A 17,976-nucleotide genomic window follows, 5' to 3' on the forward strand; every position below is an offset into this window, starting at 1 on the left:
AGCCTTCTGGACGCCTCTCTGGGGAGGTGTTCTGAGCAACTCTTTGGGAGATTCACTGTTTTTGAAAGAAAGAGCCAAACCTCAAAGACCAAACGTCACTGTTGGACCAATAAAAAAAAAAAAAATCTAAAAAAGGAAATTTTCTCAAAGCACTGACGTTGTGAGAGGCAGTTTTAAGTGTGAGGCAGGAGCTGAAAAAGAAAAGGAAGGCAAAAAGAAGAAGAAACTCATCTCAGGGCATAAGAGAGAAGCAGCGGGCGGATGATGTCTTTGGTTTTAGTCTGAATTGAGGGCCCTTGAGTCCGGATGACTTTTGGTCCTTTCGAATCCTTTGTTACTATGAACACGTCTGGAGTGTGACTGGAGTCTCACCGTGAATAAAACTGTCCACGAACACTTTGAAATGCATGAGACTCTTGCAGTTTTGTAATTCATATTCCAGCTGGCTCTCAAATACTAATTCTCCGGGAGTGTTAAAAAGTGAGAGTTACAATTGTTCTCCAGCAGCGAACCATCGGCGTGTGGCGAGAATAATCTTCAATCTGCTTGAAATGAGATGGTTACAGTCTGTCCAAGCTCAGAGTCCCATTTAGGTTTAGGGATTGTTTCAGAATCACATCCAATCACTAAACCTTATTTTTAGACAGACGGAATCCAAAGGTGACTATACCGAGCTACAAGAACACAAGTGGAGTTAAATAAGCAAAAATCACCAAAACTGTTTCAATAAATGCAAAAAAAACAACAACACATAATTACCAGTAAGTATTGTACTATAAAACCACACATGACTTTGTCCTCATCGTATGTGTGAGCACAACATCTACTGGCAGTAGTGCAAATCACCACGGGGAAATAAACAAAAGCTAGCTTTCACCAACATGCTAATATAAGCACACAATTGTACTGAACGCGATTCCATGGAAACAGGTCTGGAGATGATTCATGGACTTTAACACACACGAGCCATGACGCCAAGAGTTTTTGTGAGGCCACTGAACTACTACTACATTTTTACATAAAATACATGTTTATAATCTCGTTTTCTGAACACAATCCATCAAAATTCCACAAGCCTTCATGTCAAGTGACTCATTTTAATCCATGGTAAGGTCAAAATAGCATTTTAAATAGAATAAATCATTATAATTAAAGTAAAAAGTGTATAAAGTATAAAGTGTTATATTAATAATAATAATATTATGTATAATAGTACTAATAATAATGATCATCATTTTACATATGATAAATCCCGACCTCTCTGACGTGTTCCCGCCCCTCCATAGATCTAACTCAGAGCGTCACCCGTGACTGCACCAGTGCATTCTTTAGCTTCTCTCTTATTAAATTTGACTAAGTGGTGCTGCATCCTCCAGTCTGTCTGCTCTCACACAGAACCACACACAGAACCACACACAGAACCACACACAGAACCTCACACAGAACCACACACAGAACCAAACACAGAACCACACACAGAACCACACACAGAACCACACACAGAACCACACACAGAACCACACACAGAACCACACACAGAACCTCACACAGAACCACACACAGAACCAAACACAGAACCACACACAGAACCACACACAGAACCTCACACAGACTCACACACAGAACCACACACAGAACCACACACAGAACCACACACAGAACCACACACAGAACCTCACACAGAACCTCACACAGAACCACACACAGAACCACACACAGAACCACACACAGAACCTCACACAGAACCACACACAGAACCAAACACAGAACCACACACAGAACCACACACAGAACCAAACACAGAACCACACACAGAACCACACACAGAACCTCACACAGACTCACACACAGAACCACACACAGAACCACACACAGAACCACACACAGAACCTCACACAGAACCTCACACAGAACCACACACAGAACCACACACAGAACCTCACACAGAACCACACACAGAACCACACACAGAACCACACACAGAACCTCACACAGAACCACACACAGAACCAAACACAGAACCACACACAGAACCACACACAGAACCACACACAGAACCTCACACAGAACCACACACAGAACCAAACACAGAACCACACACAGAACCACACACAGAACCACACACAGAACCTCACACAGAACCACACACAGAACCAAACACAGAACCACACACAGAACCACACACAGAACCACACACAGAACCACACACAGAACCTCACACAGAACCACACACAGAACCAAACACAGAACCTCACACAGAACCACACACAGAACCACACACAGAACCTCACACAGAACCACACACAGAACCAAACACAGAACCACACACAGAACCACACACAGAACCACACACAGAACCTCACACAGAACCACACACAGAACCAAACACAGAACCACACACAGAACCACACACAGAACCACACACAGAACCACACACAGACTCACACACAGAACCTCACACAGAACCACACACAGAACCACACACAGAACCTCACACAGAACCACACACAGAACCTCACACAGAACCTCACACAGAACCACACACAGAACCACACACAGAACCACACACAGAACCTCACACAGAACCACACACAGAACCAAACACAGAACCACACACAGAACCACACACAGAACCACACACAGAACCACACACAGACTCACACACAGAACCTCACACAGAACCACACACAGAACCACACACAGAACCACACACAGAACCACACACAGAACCACACACAGACTCACACACAGAACCTCACACAGAACCACACACAGAACCACACACAGAACCTCACACAGAACCAGACACAGAACCACACACAGACTCACACACAGAACCTCACACAGAACCACACACAGAACCACACACAGAACCACACACAGAACCTCACACAGAACCACACACAGAACCTCACACAGAACCACACACAGAACCACACACAGAACCTCACACAGAACCTCACACAGAACCACACACAGAACCTCACACAGAACCACACACAGACTCACACACAGAACCACACACAGAACCACACACAGAACCACACACAGAACCTCACACAGAACCACACACAGAACCACACACAGAACCACACACAGAACCTCACATAGAACCACACACAGAACCACACACAGAACCTCACACAGAACCACACACAGAACCACACACAGAACCACACACAGAACCTCACACAGAACCACACACAGAACCACACACAGAACCTCACACAGAACCACACACAGAACCACACACAGACTCACACACAGAACCTCACACAGAACCACACACAGAACCTCACACAGAACCACACACAGAACCTCACACAGAACCACACACAGAACCACACACAGAACCACACACAGAACCACACACAGAACCACACACAGAACCTCACACAGAACCACACACAGAACCACACACAGACTCACACACAGAACCACACAGAACCACACACAGAACCACACACAGAACCTCACACAGAACCACACACAGAACCACACACAGAACCACACACAGAACCACACACAGAACCACACACAGAACCACACACAGACTCACACACAGAACCACACACAGAACCACACACAGAACCACACACAGAACCACACACAGAACCACACACAGAACCACACACAGAACCACACACAGAATCACAATGAGCTGAAGTCAGAGACAAATCTCAGCCTAAATGACTTTACGTGGAGCAGAGTTCAATAGCAGTTTAAGAGCGTCCTCCACAGATAACTCAGACTTTAGGCGCTGAAGCAGATGGTTTAAGGCTCTGCACCCGTCTTATAACAATAACGTGAAAAACAGAACAATTTCATTTTAAACGGTTTACAGCGGTCTAAAGATATTCCCCACTTTCTCACGTCTTATGAGCTTTTCACAACTTTCAGACTCCAGACAAGAGCTGACTAGTTCAGCTCAACTGCATGAACAAACAATCAGGTACAGGCTCGTTACACACTTTCATTTCATCACGTGTCTGTTTCTTAAGTCCATCCAAACGAAATGTCCATCGACACAGGAAATAACAAGGTAAAAATGCAGTGATTCTGTTCGATGATTAATAAGTGGAATTTGCTCAACAATTCAACAACAAGTATCAAATGACGGATATGATTTGCCAAAAAACAAGTGCGGCAATTTATTACAGTACAAATGCGGATCAATAACTTTGGCTGGTGAGGTATGAGCACCAGATTTTAAACACTACAATATTTCCAAAATGTCGACACGTCACGACCGATGTACAAATGTTATTAACACCAACAACACGCTCTGTTCTTTCCCCGTCTGACAGCAGCTTTCGAGAGCGCCGTGTCAGAAGTGGCAAACATCATTTAATTGTGGCTGTGGTGAGGTGTTTGTCGGTGCGACGGAGCCGCCCGGGGAACAGTGTTCATTAAGCTCTCTGCAGCAAACAAGCTCAATTAAATTAACCCTGCAAAAGCAAAACGTGTCCAAACAACAGAAATGATTGTGTAGCAAAGTCAAGAGGGATTTTAGATGTAGTTTGGTCATACAGTACAAATACCGTATGTTCTGGAGTATAAGTCGCACCAGCCAAAAAATGCATAATAGAGAAGAAGAAAAAACGTATATAAGTCGCACTGGAGTATAAGTCGCATTTTTGGGGTACATTTATTTGATCAAATCCAAGACCAAGAACAGACATGTCATCTTGAAATGCAGTTTAAAATAATAACAGATTAGAGAACATGGTGAATAGGTGTACATATGCTAACGCTAACACCTTCAGCTACATGAGGCACAGACAGAACTGTGGTAAGTGTCTGGTATGTTAACGTAACATATTAACAGTTATTCAGATAACTATAGCATAAAGAACATGCTAACAAGTTTACCAAAGCATCAGTTTTACCCCAAATCACTAAATCCATTGGGCCAATTTAGAGTTGCCAATTTTTGCCTAACACATGCATGTGTTTGGACGGTGGGAGGAAGCCGGAGAACCCGGAGAGAACCCACGGTAACACGGGGAGAACATGCTGACTCCACCCAGAGAGATCATGTAATGTTGGTCTGGTCCGGGAATCGAAGTCGAACCCATGATCTCCTTCTTGGGAGGCAAGAGCGCTAACCGTTAGCCTTGGCCACCGTGCCTATATCACATATAAGTCGATCCGGAGTATAAGTCGCCCAGCCAAAACTATGAAAAAAGGTGCGACTTGGATTAGGATTCAACTTTCCTCCGGGTTCGTGAAGTCTAAATAAGCTTTATAATTAGAGGCAGACAGTGCACAGCGGTGTCATTTTGACCGTAAGAGCTACTTTTACTTTATATTAGGGCAAAAAATTACTTACTTGATATACAAAAATAAAAAAATCAGGTACAGCCCCAACACACTTAGAATAGAGTCCTCCTTCTACGGTCTCATGCTGGTTGTTTGTCTTGTATTGACTACAGGCTTCACAAATACACACCTAAATGTAACTAAATCGAGATTATCCCAGCGGCACTCGCTAAAGTCCGGGTCAAATGCAGATCTCCACATGGTGAAAATGGTTAGCTCAGTGGGGGTTTTGCCGTGTCACACTAAACTGAATGAATACTTGAATATCAGGGAGTGAACAGTGAGCTGCGGGTTTGTTGTGGACGTTGGCCAGCTAACACTTTCTCACCGCTAATGCTAACTTTTATTCAAATGTCCAAATTGCCATTAGCGTTAGCATTGACCCACAAACTGCCCGGGGAAGCATTCACCTCATGTGTATAGTTCAATTCGCTGGGCGGTTTGTAAGTCAATGCTAACGCTAATGGCAATTTTGAGGCATAATAAAAAATTTAAATAAAACAACAACCTTTATAAATCTATAAATAAAAAAACAGGTAGTCTTCACTTTATCTTTCATTTTTTTCTCTCCATTTTACATTCAAATCAAAGTTAGCATTAGCGGTGAGAAAGAGTTAGCTAGCCAACATCCACAACAAAGTCTACAGCAGAATAATTCTACATTCTCTGCTACCAAGGTCATTTTTTACTGTGCTTTGAGCTAAATTAAGCCTGACTCCAAACATCCCTGTATGCACTGTAACGACACGATGCGACTAATTAACGTGAGTGCCTAATTATGTTTCATGACCTCTGGTATTTCTCCAAATGTCAAAGCGAGACAGCGGCGCGCGACCTACCAGCGCCATGTTCTGTAAGGCATTCAGGTTCTCCTCCTGGCGCTTCTCTGTCCAGCCAACGACCGCCCCGTCCGCCTGGAGACACAAACAACATGGAAATAAATACATAAATTAAACAGTTGATGAGCTACAGGCGTAAATATGAGTGTGTTGTTTGTTTTGGATGGCGCCCGGTCGCCGGCGCCTCAGAGGAGATGGTAATGAGAGCTGCATTCACAGGTCGGATGCAAACCAACATTAAAGACTACAGAGGTCAACAAGTCCACCATTTTAAAGACTACAAACTTCAAAGGACAGTGTTTCCACCATTTACCCTCCGCACAGCAGATTATTATGGAATCTTTCGTACTTCTTTGGAGTAGCTTTAGCCCAGTGCGGTTTATTTTAGGCAAGTCTTCTCTTATCAGATGCCTCCCTTAAGGTCCCATCTACATTCCAAGTTTGAAGTTTTGACCACTTGTGTAAAAGCAGATATGAAAAGATCAAATGTGCATCAATCATAAAAGAAAAATTTTGATCTTAACTAGATCAGAAAACATGAAATGTCTTTTATACGAGCACTTCAGTTGTTTTATTAGATCGTCTCCCTGTATCTTAATGTTATATTTAGTATGTTATATTTAGTATGTTTATAATGCTAACTTTTATGGGGATGTTTTGTCTTTTTTGTGATGTTGCGACTCAGGATTAGCATGGAGTATTGTCAATCTTCATTAAAACATGAACAGACTTAAAGGGCACATGACACGTTCTCAAGTTTGTCTTATCATGACTTTGGTGATCGTGTAGAACCTGTGCTAAATATTTATCATCGTTTTGCATCGCTCAAGTGGCAGTTTGTGAAGAAAAAGCAAAACCAAACAAGTTTAAAATCCCTGACGACATCCCACTGTGATGTCATCAATAAGCGACATTCATTCATCCAAAATGCAGAGACACATTTTTTCTGAACATTTAAACAATAATTTAACAAAATGAAGGTGTTATCAGGTATCGTTATTTGTCAAACTGTTGTGTAATTCATATGGATTTTGGCTCTTGTTTACAGTATGGTTGCTAGGTAACAGTAAGGTCATATCTGCTGCTCATGTCCCACCAGGAAGTGACATTCTAAACTTCACCAAGATTGTAAAACTGGAGAAAAGAAACAATTATTAAAAAAAAATCATAAACATATTCAAGTTCACACTGTTTTAGTGAAATGTGTCGCCTGTTTGCGCTTTAATAAAAAAAAACGTAAGGGTTAGGAGTTATTAATTAAGAAGTTACAAGTCAAGATTATCCAATTAATCAATAATAGTAATAGTTATTCAAGTCACAATATGATAAGAACCAAAAATACATATTCCTGACCATTTTAAAAGCAAAATAAATATATTTTAAATAAATTCATAGTCCACAAAGTATATGTAAAGTATGTTTTTATCTGGCTTTTAACTTTCACTTTGTTTTGTTATTCAGAAAGTTTTAGGATTTATTTAAGCTGATGCTAAAATTGAGGAAAAGTAACGTGTTTGACAATGGGAAAGGAAGAAAATTAAAGATGTAACTCTCAATAATCGTGAATTGTCATTAAATCATGAAACGTTTTTCTCTCACAATAATCGTAACACCAGCTAACGTTACAAAGGAATCATCCTACGTAAAAAGTCTAGTATTTTTTCTTCTTTTTATAAGGCTAATAAAAGTGTAATTAGTGTTTCCATGTTTTCAATCTAAGTAATTTCACAGAGACAAAGTGACAAACAAAACTGGCAGATCACAAAAAAGAACCTAGAACCTAGAACTTTCCCGCTACACTTTGGTTACAGACTTTTGGCCTGCTCCGCCTCGTCTCCACTTAATCCCAGATGTCATAAACCTCCTGCGTTACCCTCTGTTAACTGTTATTGACGACGCTTACATGCACGTGATCCCCAACAGCATCCATCTATAATAATAACACCACGGTCTGGAGTCACTGCCAATTAAGCACAATTAGCTGCTTTCAGGGGGCTGTAGTTCCCCCGCCACAATACTTAGAGTCGGCACGGGCAATTAGCCAAATCTAATACTGACGCCGCTAACCTAAAATAGCCTCGTGGAGCCACTAACCACGACAAGATGAATGTACTGGTCTGAGAAAACGGGCTAAATAAGCCTGAGCCTTGAGCTGAAACGAAGCGCAGTAATCTAGATGAATTTAGTGACTAGAGGAGGAGGAGGAGGAGGAGGAGGAGGAGGAGGTGGAGGAGGAGGAGGAGGTAGAGGAGGAGGAGGTGGAGGAGGAGGAGGAGGAGGAGGGTTCAGAAGGTTTGGTGGAGTAACTGTCCAATAGCAACAAGAGCTAAGAAGGAAAAATGTGGAGGCAACATTAGTGGATAGTATTAGTGCTGATTAATCACAAAACAAACCAATTCAAATGGTCACAATTAAAACAAAATTACAAAGACTGAACATGTTTTACTAACATTAATTTCTGAGGAAGAAAACATCAAGTCGTTTTATGGATAAAAGCTTTAGTTCAGAGGGTTTTCTGCAGACATGTAATGAAATGTATGGGATCTTGTAATAGTACTAATTTAACATAATTACATCAGAATTGGATTGATGTAGCTACATTACATGATTGTAACGTAGCTATAGCAATCCAATTCTGATGTAATTATGTTAAATGAGTACTATTACAAGTATAGTGTAGCTTTAGGAATCAAGTACATTGAGAGGTGCACAGAGAGCTGGGTTCACACTCTGGGTCTACATCTGCTGGAGCTGGACAGATCTATGACACATGTGAGCTTTGAGCTTTGAGCCTTGACAATAACATTCTTTACTTTATATTGAGATGGATTAGGGAAAGATCTATTACATAGCGAAGCACTTCATATTCACTGCATATTCATGGTGACACCACAATGTAATTAACATTTAAAATCAATACTTCATTGATTTAAGCGTCAGTCACACTTAAAGGACAAATGTTATGCACTGTTTGTATTGTTATTGGCCTTTAAACATGCTCTTGAGTACCTGTAGTTAGGCATCTCATGTTTTAGGAAAAAACTTTTTTCTATAACAAACAAAATTACATTTGGATCTCTGCCGTTTCCCACGGGACTAGCTGTGTTTTGGGGACATCTACTGGCTGCAGAGGGAATTACACACAGTTTAAGCTCGTCTCATACTTACAGTTACAGTACACAGTTGTGCTAATTGTGATAAGATGGGAAAATGCACAGAACAGGTCTGGAGATGATTTACGGATTTAAAAACAGCAGAGAAGATTCTCAGAGCCACATCACAGATTGAGATTATAGAGGAGATTTAGAAGTGTTAGTGTGTTTTTGGCGCTCGGAGGGGAGAGGATTCTCTAACCATGATTCATCAAACTAGTGTGAATGAAGCTGAATATAACTCAAGGTATGTTTTTGATGAGGAACAATGTTAGCAATGTTTCAAAAAGGTCAATTTAGCATAATATGTATTTAAGATACTATAGAATACCACATAACAGAACTTCCTCTTCACTAACACACACACACACACACACACACACACAAACACACACACACACACACACACACACATGCTGCCCACCTTATGAGGTCCAGTGTGTCCTGCATGTCCTGCGTGTCCTGCGTATCCTGTGTGTCCTGTGTGTCCTGTGTGTCCTGCAGACTGGTGTGGACAGTGTCCCGGGGCCCGTAGCACACCCAGCCCCCCGTGAAAGGCCTGGGTCACCTCCCTCTGTCTGTGCAGCACCAGCCGGTCAAATGCCTCCAAGTCCTGGGCTGAGACAAGAGCACGCACCTCCGACAGCAAAGACAACTGGAGAGAAATAGTAAAAAGTCTCACAATAACACGTATCGTCCATCTTATTCTGCTTTTCCAGGGCCAGGTTGCAATGGCTGAGCTCCCAGACTTCCCTCACCACAGACACGCCCTCAAACTGCTCTGGGATCTCAAGTTGTTCCCAGCTCTTCCTGCATGTTCAAGGTCTCCTCATGGCCTCCTTACAGTTTTACATGCCTGGGACAACTCACCAGGGAGGCATGGCAACCAAAATAGGTGCCAGAGCCACCTAAGCAATCAATGTAAAAGAGCAGCAGTTCTACTCCGAGCTTCACCCAGGTGACTGGGGCCTGCTCTCTGAGGCGCTTAGGAAATATTATTGTGTCCTTAGGCAAGACCCTTCACTCACATTGCCTAGTAAAACACTTTGAGTGCCTTGAAGGTGGAAAAGCACTATATAAATATGCTGTGATAATAACTGAGCTCCTAAACCCTTTGCCCATCTTCTTTGTGACCATATCGCTGCTGATGTTGCACCAATCCACTTAATACTTGAGGCAGAGACACTCTACCCTCTCAACCTAACTATTTTAGTACTGAATGATTGGACATTTGAGGAAATTATCATTTTAGCAATATCTCTCTCTTGTATGCATTTCAAATATAAACAAAAGTATACAGTGAATCTGAAGTGTAGTAAGTGTCTGCTGCCTCTCTTCTTCTCCGTCGTACCTTAGCGTGAGTGTTGAAGAGCTCAAACAGAGCCATGACCATAGGCTCCACAGTGATGTGTCCCTGATGGTACTCCTGCAGGTAGTAGGCCATGGTCTCTTGTTCTGTCTGCGTCAGTAACATGTAGGCCTGCTGCTCCAGGGACACCTGCAGGCCTGGAGGGCCCACGCCTCTGCACCCGCCCGACTGCAACAGCACATACAACAAAGAGCAAAGAGGAACAGACAAGAAAAGTGTCAGCAAATGTTCACTCTATCCATGGGTTTCAGAAAGAGATTAGAAAGATGAGAAATTAGGACCATTGCCATTGTGAATAATGAGGAACGGGAAGCTGGAACCCATGCACAGAAACCATTTCATTTTGGAGAATTTTCAGGATGCAAAAATAAGGCTGCATCGTTAGGTCAAATACATGTTGTAACTTGAATGGTCACAATTAGTAAATTAACGAGCAGAGAAGGCAGTCAATATTATGTTCTTTACAAATGACAAAGAAACTTGTCTATTTCGGGCCCTCAGGGAGCAAGATAGCGGTCCACCAGTTTAGCCTTTAGAGGCTCAGCACACGCGGTGCTGTGCGGCCCGGATGTATTGTTAAGTGACCAATCAGAGCGAGGGCTGCAAGAGGAGAGCAGCGTGAAGCAGAGTGAGACGAAGATGAAGATTTGAAAGCTCTTTTTACATTGTGCTCTATGGGGAAAATGCTTTCTGGACTTAAGAGGATTTTTTTCACTGCAGTTCTAATGGACTGGTCACTAGAGCCAGCTCCCGACAGGTTTTTACATTCGGTACTTATTTGCCAAACTGTTCAGGCCAAATTCAACCCTTGGATCCTGTAATAGTTATAGGATTACAATAAGTCACAACGAGTCAATATGTCAAGGCTGAGTCAGTGTTCAATCCGGAAAGGAGAAAGCAGAACATTATTTATGGGACTGAATCTATTTGACCACCTCCCGCTTTTACAACCTCGTACTTAGATAGACACTGACAGTTGTGATTTGACAAAGAGCATTTCTAGGGGAAATATAACATCCAAAAATCACCAACGTAAAATCTAAAACATACTGGGCTGGGGAGTGTTTGAAGAGCAAAAGCCTTCCATGGACTGGCAGAGGTCTGTGATGTAAAGTTGTTCACATTTGCGAGGCTCCTTTGTCCTCTCTTGCACAGTTATCAGACTCTGCACAGTCGGTCTCTCGGGTCTTTAGGGCTCTTTTCGTGTTATCTTCACAAGCTGCAGCAGCACAAACTGTTCCCTCAGCGCCTCGTTCCCCATTGATTCAAACTATCTCATTGTAAAGTGAGAGAGTTTATAGTGCTTTAGAGGGCAGTGGGCCGAAGGGTCCTTCCCTGGCAACATTTAACGGATTAACTATTCTTAAGCGATATCTTCTGCCACTTATGTATTTTAAATGTTCTTAAACCTTTTCTTGAACCTTAGCTTTAGGGAACATGACATGACAAACTGACATTTTTCTAAAGAGTTCCGACATCGTTTGGGACAAATACAGGTGGCCAATATCTTTACTAGAATTATTGTGTAGGGCAGTGGTTCCCAAACGGTGGTACGAGCACCGTGGTTGTACGCGGGATGAGACTTGAGTTTTTCGGGAAACAAATAAAATGGTCTTTATTTGATTGGATTGTTTTATTATTTGAATACCCAGTCCTGCCGAAAATATTTAAATGTAAAGCACGTATTATACAACTATTTGATAAGAATATTATTTACTATTATTAACAATTGGACATTTTATGAAGTGTGCAGCGCCACAGTGGCAGGTCAATAAGTCTCTAAATGGATGGGAAAAACTTAGCCAAAGTTATCTGTTTGTTTGCCTTTTCAGAACGTCAGAAGAGTTTCAGAATGATGAGAAATAGAGTTAAAACTGAGCTGTTGACCTGGTTTATGTTCATTACTCGGCCCATGCACATGAAACAAAAACAGACTTTAAGTTCAGTGTCTTCTTTGTCAGCCTAAACATTGTGTGATTGTGCAATTGTTGTCAGTTCAAAGGACTTATCAACCACGCGATTAATGTGACGCGTTCACGGAGCCGGTCCCAAAACAACTAAAAAGAAGATTAAACATTTCTGAATGACTCTTTTGGCCTTCTTATTTCCAAAACAGAAAATCCCCCACAGAGTAAGTATCGCACACTTGCCCACCCTCTGAGCTAGAAGCTGAACGCCACCGATTAGCACCATTACCACTGCGATCAACAATTTAAAACTGAATATGGATACTTAATAATGCCCTTAAAATCTTGCATGTAACCCCATTAACATGTCATTTAGCTCCTGATACAGCGTTTGTCAAGAAGATGTGCTTAAGTATATAGTTTATAAGTCACTATAACATTCATGACACTTTCCTTTGCTGCTCGTGACCACTACATTGCATTTATCATTTCTCAAAGCTCTTTCCAGTCACGTTTTGAGCTGCAACGATGCAAATTAATGAAGAAGCGGGCGTTTTTGGACACGTTCTGCCTCGTCAACCACCGTCCCGCCGCCACACAATCAATCTTTTATAACGAGAATCAACCGTCCAACCTTTAAGGAGTAAGCTCTCTTTGCTCTTCTGTGATTTTACGTTTTCACGCATCTCTTTTGTTATAATTGTACTAAATTGGATGTTTTGCTCTTAGAAAAGCCATTACCAATCACAAGTAGTTCATTTGAATCGCAGTAAAAGGTGATAGAGGTCTGATTGGGGTGCATCAGAGGCACAATAGAGTTCCAAACATTGGCATAATCCCGTTCTTTTACTTAAGGTTGAAATTTGCATAGTACAAAAGAACAGCAGCAGACAAAGTACACAGATGGTGCAGGGTCATTGTTGACGTCATTCTAAGCCTTGGAAAGATTAAAAGAATGTGTGACCTGTTCCTCGGCGTGGGGAAGGACGAAGAACCTGAAGAACTGTGTGAAGAACATGTGTTGTGTGGAATTAAATCAGCAATAAAAATAATATGTCCTTCCTCTGTATTTCCCGATTCACAGTCCTGTATAATAAAGCATACAAGTACAGAATGTGTAAATATGTTGTGAGGGTACAAGGGGAAGTTAAGTTCTAATATACCGTATTTTCCGGACTATAAGTTGCACCTTTTTTCATAGTTTTGGCCGGGGTGCAACTTATACTTATATTTATACTTATACTCCGGAGCGACTTATATGTATTAGTATTTGTTATTTTCACACTTGCAACCGCATTTCATACTCCAGTGCGACTTATATGTTTTTTTCCTCTCTATTATGCATTTTTTGGCTGGTGCGACTTATACTCCAGTGCGACTTATACTCCGGAAAATACGGTAAATAAATTCAGATTTATAGCATTTTATTCTTAGAGTGATACTGATCATTCATTGTAGTTTCTCCATTCATTCTGCTGGTTGGCTGCATGTCGTAACGAAAAGAAGACTTTCCACTGAGGGATGAATGAAAGTGATTCTGATTCTGAAATACTGTCACTGCAGCAACTGTAGCATCATAGCATTAGTTCCCAAGTCATTTTTCAAGGTTTTTGTGAAAATGGGGAAAACAAATGTTCACTAAAATGTGTTTTTGGCTGTAGAAGTCTTTCTGATTGACATTAACACAAAATGGAGCAGGGTCTAGAGATGAGAGAGAGACAAAAAACGAATTATTCTTCAAGCAAATATACTATGAGGCCAGCAAAATGTATCAAACATATAAACCTCCATTTGTCTGCGCTGTCTACAAACGTCAAAAATCACGTTATTACTTTGCCGCCTCATTAAAATGAATGATACAATGTTTATAGTACCAGGCTGTGTGTGCAATTGTTCTAAACTTTCAACTCCTGCAAAGGTCTATTTGTCTAAAAAGAGTGCATTTTATAATTTTTTTGCGATAAAAACAGCGTTAATTGAACAAATGCAGGATAGATCAGGTTAATTCCATATTGTGCAAACATCCAGGCGAAGGACCTCTCCGTGAAGACAAGCAGGAATGGATAATGATGTATACATAGTTCATTCCATTGAGATTTATCCATTTTCAAAAGTCGTATCCAATTGTAAGGGCATGAAAGCAGCTCCCCAACGTCATCACCAATGTATAACGCTACATGTTGAGCTTAATGGTGTTTTAATGTTTTATTTAACTAGAGCGAATTGACTTTGACTTCCTTGTTTTGCTCAGTTCTGTTTATTGAATGGCGCGTTCATTAGGCAAACATCTGCTGCTCCGATCAATGAGCTGCTTTTCTAATTTGTGGATATGAGGAGTATTCAGACTACAGACTAGAACGAGCGCAAAATGAACCACCGCATCTGTGCAAATAACGTCACGGCTCATCAGAGACGGTTCTAAACCAAGACTTATTTTGTGCTCGTTAGATTAGAAACTCTATTGTTATTTCTCAAAGGTGAAATTATGCAAATTACAATTTCGGAACTTTTTCACATATTTATTAGACCTGTATATGAACAGCTATATAATGTTAAATGCATGTTTATTTTATTTTTTTTAATTGGACTTCTGAAACTATGATTCACATCTACAACAGGTAAGTAAGTACATTTTAATTGTATAGCTCAGACAGAAGTCACAAAGTGCTTCACAAAAACACAGAATAAAACAATAAAAAACACACACAAAAAAAAAAATGTATTATACTCACCAAAGTAAAATCTAAATTAGAAAATCGTACAAATGTTCATCATGACTTTTCTTGAGGCTGGTTTTGGTCCACACCTCTAGCTGTGTTGACCAATCGTGTGGCAGCATCACAGGGAGAGGGCGGGTTTTAATTTTGGCAGCAGCTGTCTGGTTTTATACTCGAGCAGATGCTACAGCTCCAGAATCTCAGCTCTGGACATAATGAGTCTCCAGAGCATAAATAAACCCTCTTTAACCGTGTCCCTCACAAACGAGCAACAACCACAACACGTCAAATCACATCCTACGACGATCCGAAATCAACAAGCTCAATACATCAATACTTGTGTGACTTCATTTGGTGCGCCATCCATTTAGTTCCTCCAAATAATCGATTCTTTCGTGTCTCCGCTTATGTCTTCTTTTAAAGGACTCTTATTGTGTAGTAGTGTTATTGTCCTTTAAACCTGCTCTGGAGTATCTCTGCTTTAGAACATTTGAATAATGTCTGTAATGAAAGAATACACCACTTTCTATCAGTCAGGCGTTCCCGCATCTAGACTTGCCAAGGGGAAATAAACAAAAGCTAGCTTGCTCTGACAACGCATGCATGCAGTTGTATTTAATGTGATTTGAGGTAGAAATGCTCGTAGTGAGTTTTTATGGACTTTAAAACAGAGCAGAAGACCTTCAGATCCAACCTGGCTGTGGCAGATTGATGTGTGTCACTCTGAATTGAGCTCTACACAATGTCAATCTGGACAGACTCAGGAAAAGGTGTGGCAAATATTAGAATGTCATCGGTCGAAGGAAAGAAGTCAAACTGTTCTTAAATCCAGTCTGAGAAAAGCGCAGACTTCTTCCTCGTCCTCAAATACACAAAGTGCTTCTATGTGCACGTTTTTGAAAAGAAAGAGTCCTTAAATCTGCTAAAATAGTCGCCATGTTTATTCAGGTTGGTCCTTTTGACTTCTGTCCAAACCACAATGCTGCGCTGTTTTCTGAAGCTCGGATTAAATCAATTCAATTTGTTTTTGTAAAGCCCAAAATCACAAAAGCGGTTGCCTTGCAGGGCTGCGGAAAAGTGTTGATTTCACCAGCAGAACGATGGAAAATCAAACAAAGAAAGAGTTACTGGTCAATATTGGTCAATAGAGAGGCAGATTATCCAACGTTCAGAGGAATGATCCCTCATCTCACTCTGCGAGGACAAACTGGAACAAGACCATCATCAAACAATGAAGCAAAATACAATTCCAGGTCTGTTTTCAATGACGGAACAAGGACTAAAGCTTTTGCCCTGTGTCCTTTATCATTCTGAGCATTTTACCAACCAAAGAATTAGAAATACATCGTCTTTACTGTTGCTTTTCTTGAATCAGTTTAAGAATGAAACACAATATTGTTTGTGTTGTTATGTTATGTTACTTTAAATACTTTTTATTGGCTATAATCAATTCTGTCCTCAAATAAGTGGCCATCAAATCACATTATGCTCTGTCCTATGGGTTTGTGTGAATCTGAGCAGGTGAAAATTCAACTCTTCCAATACAAGACGATGAATTTCTCGATCTGAGCTGAATAAGCCGGCCCTAATATAAGAAAAACGGACTTCTGCTACAGCTGCTGAGAACCACCTTTTCACCTTCTCATGGAAAACCTTTGATGACACACACGTCACCTCTTCTATTTTTAATCCAGAGAAGCGTTTCTCGCCGAAGGACATTTCTTTCTTTTCATTTTATTCGTACCAGACTGTGTAAAACGGCTTTTCCTCGACATGTAATTTTCCTAATGCGCTCCGGCTTTACGAGGCAAACGTGTCGGCTGTAGGTGAAGGTGTGTAGCGTCTGCCCTTGGTGTCTTCGAGCGTTGCCCTCGACGCGCTGCAGTCAGCCGTTTTGAGTATTGTAGAGTTTAAGGCTTAATGAAGTGGATTCAACAACGAGCTGAGTAGGAGGGCGTGGGTTACTCTGTGCTCGACGGCAACGCGGCGCAGTGGCAGAGTGGCTAAAGTACCACATTCAATTTCACGTGAGGCGTTTCTGTGTCGTGTTTGTGGTGTTATTTCATCTAAAACGTGTCAAATATCCATTTAAACTGCTCTTAAAGGAGACATATTGTGCTTTTTTCAGGTACTATAACACAAGTTGATCATTATTTTACATTACGCTCATTGTAAACCGCAGTATTGATCGTAAAGTAATCGTTTAGTAATAGAAACAGGTGCATTGACTTCCTGGAGATCTGATAAGCCCCGCCCCCTCATAGTTACGAGCAGCAGATTGTCATTGACACGTTTATATTTCTGAAAAGCGGCTACGGGACATTTTTCAACTCGACATGTATCACGCTTCGGTCTTAATTTTTTTTATAATTATCACAGCAAAAGTACAGGGATGTGGGCGGGGATAGGGGGTAGGTGGAAACAGGAATTGTCTGAGCACACTGAGCACTCAAAACGAAGCGGGATTAACTCAAACAGGAGGAGGAATCAATCCAAATACAACTCTGAGGAAATTAATGACGAGGAAACACATTAACGACATTAAAAGCTCATTAGCGTTGACTTTGCATCAATGCGAGTGAGAGAACTGAACAGTGCATTTGCAAAAACAAAGAAGTGCCAGGACAAATAAAAAACAATGACCAAATTTAGCCTTTTTTATATCTCTGT

General features: G+C 41.2%; 1 protein-coding gene across 1 annotated transcript in view; it reads right to left on the reverse strand.

Annotated features, from left to right (window-relative positions):
- Positions 1–17,976, reverse strand: part of LOC140346869 (whirlin-like) — a 165,072-nt gene that overhangs the window by 15,631 nt on the left and 131,465 nt on the right. Inside the window, exons 7-9 of the mRNA XM_072433089.1 lie at positions 10,665–10,850; positions 9,738–9,968; positions 6,162–6,236 (exon numbers count right to left, since the gene is read on the reverse strand). Of these exons, the coding sequence (XP_072289190.1) occupies positions 6,162–6,236; positions 9,738–9,968; positions 10,665–10,850 (492 nt within the window). The remainder of the gene's footprint in view (positions 1–6,161; positions 6,237–9,737; positions 9,969–10,664; positions 10,851–17,976) is intronic.

The sequence above is a fragment of the Eucyclogobius newberryi genome, unplaced genomic scaffold, assembly GCF_026437365.1.
Source record: "Eucyclogobius newberryi isolate DKJ021-1_F unplaced genomic scaffold, fEucNew1.0.hap1 SCAF_6, whole genome shotgun sequence".
In the NCBI taxonomy this organism is placed as follows: domain Eukaryota; kingdom Metazoa; phylum Chordata; class Actinopteri; order Gobiiformes; family Gobiidae; genus Eucyclogobius; species Eucyclogobius newberryi.